General features: G+C 40.5%; 1 protein-coding gene across 1 annotated transcript; it reads right to left on the minus strand.

Annotated features, from left to right (window-relative positions):
• Window positions 1-1,449: 1,449 nt before the first annotated feature.
• Window positions 1,450-3,241, minus strand: K441DRAFT_701178 (uncharacterized protein). Its single transcript, XM_067653312.1, has 3 exons — window positions 3,035-3,241; window positions 1,822-2,967; window positions 1,450-1,760 (listed from the first exon to the last, which is right to left on the minus strand). The coding sequence occupies exons 1-3, from the start codon at window positions 3,087-3,089 to the stop codon at window positions 1,675-1,677; spliced, it is 1,287 nt and encodes a 428-aa protein (XP_067496947.1). The 5' UTR covers window positions 3,090-3,241; the 3' UTR covers window positions 1,450-1,674.
• Between the last annotated feature and the right edge of the window lie 262 nt (window positions 3,242-3,503).

Consider the following 3,503-nt stretch of genomic DNA (forward strand, 5'->3'; position numbering starts at 1 on the left):
TAGACTACGTAGTCTGCTTTATACAATCGACAGTCACTACCGTCTAAATGAGTATACGATACTATACGTATTTCGTGCCCCTAGACACGACTCACTTGTACCATTAAATTGGTACAAACACTTATATTACTATTATATATTTATTAATTTTAATAACGCTGTTTTAGTCTATATTGGTTTATACTTACTAAAGCGAAATACCTATTTAATAAAGTCAATTTTAATATAACTTATCTAAAAAGTAGAGGTGGAATTTTATATACGTAATATAGTACTTCCTAATCCCCGTAGAACTCCTCAGTATTAATAGTATATAATTAGCCTAGAACCTTAATACTACTTTATATAATAGCAGAGAATATACTCTTTTTTAAATCTTTATAACTATAAAACTCCCTAATAGGTTTATCTAGGGGAGCCATTTCTACTACTAAGGTAAAGGAAGTATTAGATAGGCCTTTTAGAGATAAGGTTATAATATAATATTAATAACGATTTACGTATATATATATATATATATGTATATTCTATTATAGCTATACACTGTCTAGGGTATAGGCCGTTACGGAGTAACGCTATAAAAATTTGTAAACTATTATCTATAAAAGCTTACTATTATAGTAAAATCTTCTTATTACAATATAGGATATATAACGATATTCTTTATATTATAATCAACACCCCCTAATTAGGCTTTTTTTAGTATAAAAGGCAATATACTAATATATAAGCCACTAAATTAGTAAAAGCTTAAAAGCTTTATACTAGGCCTTCTAAATATAATCTTACTAAAAAATAAAGCATTAAATTATACCCTTAGGTAGGAGTGCCTTATCATTTTAGTTAATATAATAAGCCTATTTTCAGTCGCCTAATACTACTAAATTACTATTAAGTACTATTTTTAAATTAGTTCGTATTTATATAAGAGAGTATATTAACTTACTAAAAGGCTTATACTTTAAATCCTTCTTCTAATCTAGGTAGTTAGTAGCAGTAGTAATATTAAACACCTATAGCTTATAAATAATGGTATAACCTTTTCCTTTACCCTATATATATAACAACTTAATATATAGCTTTACCTTCTTTACAACCTTACTACTATACCTATACCACTAGCTATAAACCTTAATTTTAGTTTACTACGAAGTCTATTTTAATAGAGGCTCTAGATCTAAATTAAACTTAACTTTATCTTTTAGCACTTCTTTCTTTAACTGCTAGAGTCCTAGCTAATACCCATTTAAGAGGTAGCGGGAGCCTTACCTATAAAACAACTACTACTTATAAGACTGCTTTTCTCTCTATATAATAATTAACTAGTTAAAATAATAGAGAACTCTATTAAATTGGCGATAAGTAGGAGTAAAGGCAAAAAGGCAAGGCAAGAAGGGGGTAACATATATAGATGATACACTACACTAAAACCAAGTCTTAGAATAGTATCCGGAAATAAGGGTAGTAGATTTTAACAATTTAGTGGCCTATAGCAGCGCTCCTACCCAAATCCTCACCACTGAAGCTTTATACTAACCCTACTGGTTTAGCCGATTATCCGGTTAATCAGAAACTTCCAAACCAACCGGATGCAAGCCAATCAAAGTTCCAAACCGGTTGCGATTTTGAGGCTTTTCCAACCAACCAACCGATAAGCGAACCAGACCAGTTACATTACTGCCATATTGAGCTTTTCCGAAGGGTTAATGGCGAAACCCCGCCTGTCTCAACTCCATTCAGTCGATCATTTGGAATTGGGACTGGATTCATCTCTCGTCAGCAGGTAATGACACTTCGTATCGTCAACAATGAAGTTCTTACCCTTTTTCTGGAACACTTCAGCCTCGCTTCCACTCAGGTAGGGTCGAAGAACTTGGACTCTTGGCGTGACAAGCGTCAACTCCGTTGGCGCGGCAGTATTGCGGCGTTGGAGTGTCTGCTCAGTGAGTTTACTCTGCCGTCTGAGAGCCGCCTCGGTCTTCATCCTCTCTGACCTCATCGCGTGCCACCATAGGAAGAGGGTCAAGGCAGTAAGAATAGTAGTCAAAAGACAGTAGAGCCAGATCCAGGGCGATATGTGATTGGATCCGCCCGGTTGGAAGTTGAAGAATGAAGTTGAAAAGAACGTTGCCACGAAAGTAGCTGGGAGGAAGACCAGTGTGGCTGCAGCTATTATGCGCATATGGGTGCTATCTCGCTGGCTTAGTTCTGCTAGTCTTCTTGTAATCTTTCCTAGTTCCGCTTGGCTTCGGCTTTCGCGCTGAGTGATTAGCGTGTAAATAGTCTGGATTTGGCCCTGGACCGAGGTCCTGGTATATATAATTTTTGACTCGATGCCGTGAAGGAATTGCTTGAACATCTCGAGTCTTTGCTCCATATGCCGACTGGCGACATTTGCTCTTTCTCGGTCCCACCGCTTGAGGAATGACGCGAGCACTTCAATGAAATGCTTTTGCATCATACACACCGCCGAAATGCCCGCACACACATCTGACATTCCTGTCAGTAGCTTCATGGCACGGTCAAGGTCAACGTCGCATTCCCATTGCAGTTGCTCGTCGTAGATCTCGGGGTGGTAGAAACCGTCCGCTGATAGTTGCTGGCAGATCTGCGTAAGACTTCTTCGTCGATTTTCAGCGTCCTTGACGACTGCGTCAAGAGTTTTATCCATGAGAATGCACGGCAGGGCGAGAGGGCACGCCAGGTCTTTTGGTGATGTCTGCTTGACAGACAGCAGAAGCTCAGTGACTTCCTCACCCTTCAGACCGAGAATCACACCGTTCGTGGTATTCTTTTCAGGGTCGTAGACTACTGCGAGGGCGTACTGCCAAGCGTGGGTCAGATTCGTCCGAAGGATCACACCAAATCTCCCGTTGTCGAGGAAACTATCGAAATCGGTCGCAATAGGTATATGGTGGCATATTGCTCTTGGGAAGAGAGATGGTATTTCAAGCGCAGCGAGTAGACCTCGTAAGCTATTAGCCGACAACGGAAGTGGCCAGATGTCCTGGTCGAGGACTCTAGGAGTGCAAACCAAAAGGCGTAGTAGCAAGGGCTTCCCAGATGGTGCGTGGTTTACTCCGCTCCATATCGTGCCCAATGTCTTGTCTGTTGTATGGAAGTCATTGATTTGCAGGTCTTTAGAGTCGCCATGGCCGTAGACTTCAATTACTCGATGTCCGGTGTTAGGCTTGAAGAATTTGGGCGACTCTAATAGATCGGCCAATATGAGGTCGTGCATTGTTTAAAGTCTCGAGAACCGCGAGGGCAGGCGTCTTTCTTTCTCAATGCTCTGACGCTAGTCGAATTATGAACCAAATTAATCAATGCGGACAACAACTCTCCCCTCTAACCATTACTTGTCGATGATCGAGTGGGGACGGCTGGGAAAAGTGAGGCGCTTATCGTTATGAGGTTCTGCAGGCATATGATTCGCACACCAGGCGCGTTGTAATGACCCAATCACGTCGCCAGGATGCTTCAATCTCAAGTTTTGGCGCAGC

This window comes from Cenococcum geophilum (assembly GCF_001692895.1).
Source record: "Cenococcum geophilum 1.58 unplaced genomic scaffold K441scaffold_85, whole genome shotgun sequence".
In the NCBI taxonomy this organism is placed as follows: Eukaryota; Fungi; Ascomycota; class Dothideomycetes; order Gloniales; family Gloniaceae; genus Cenococcum; species Cenococcum geophilum.

Coding starts and splice junctions, on each gene's coding strand:
- K441DRAFT_701178 (XM_067653312.1), bottom strand. CDS start 3,089: ATGGAGCGGAGTAAACCACGCACCATCTGGGAAGCCCTTGCTACTACG. Junction 2,968..3,034: donor CCTTGCTACTACGCCTTTTG/GTTTGCACTCCT, acceptor ATAGCTTACGAG/GTCTACTCGCTGCGCTTGAA. Junction 1,761..1,821: donor TGAAGTGTTCCAGAAAAAGG/GTAAGAACTTCA, acceptor AGATGAATCCAG/TCCCAATTCCAAATGATCGA.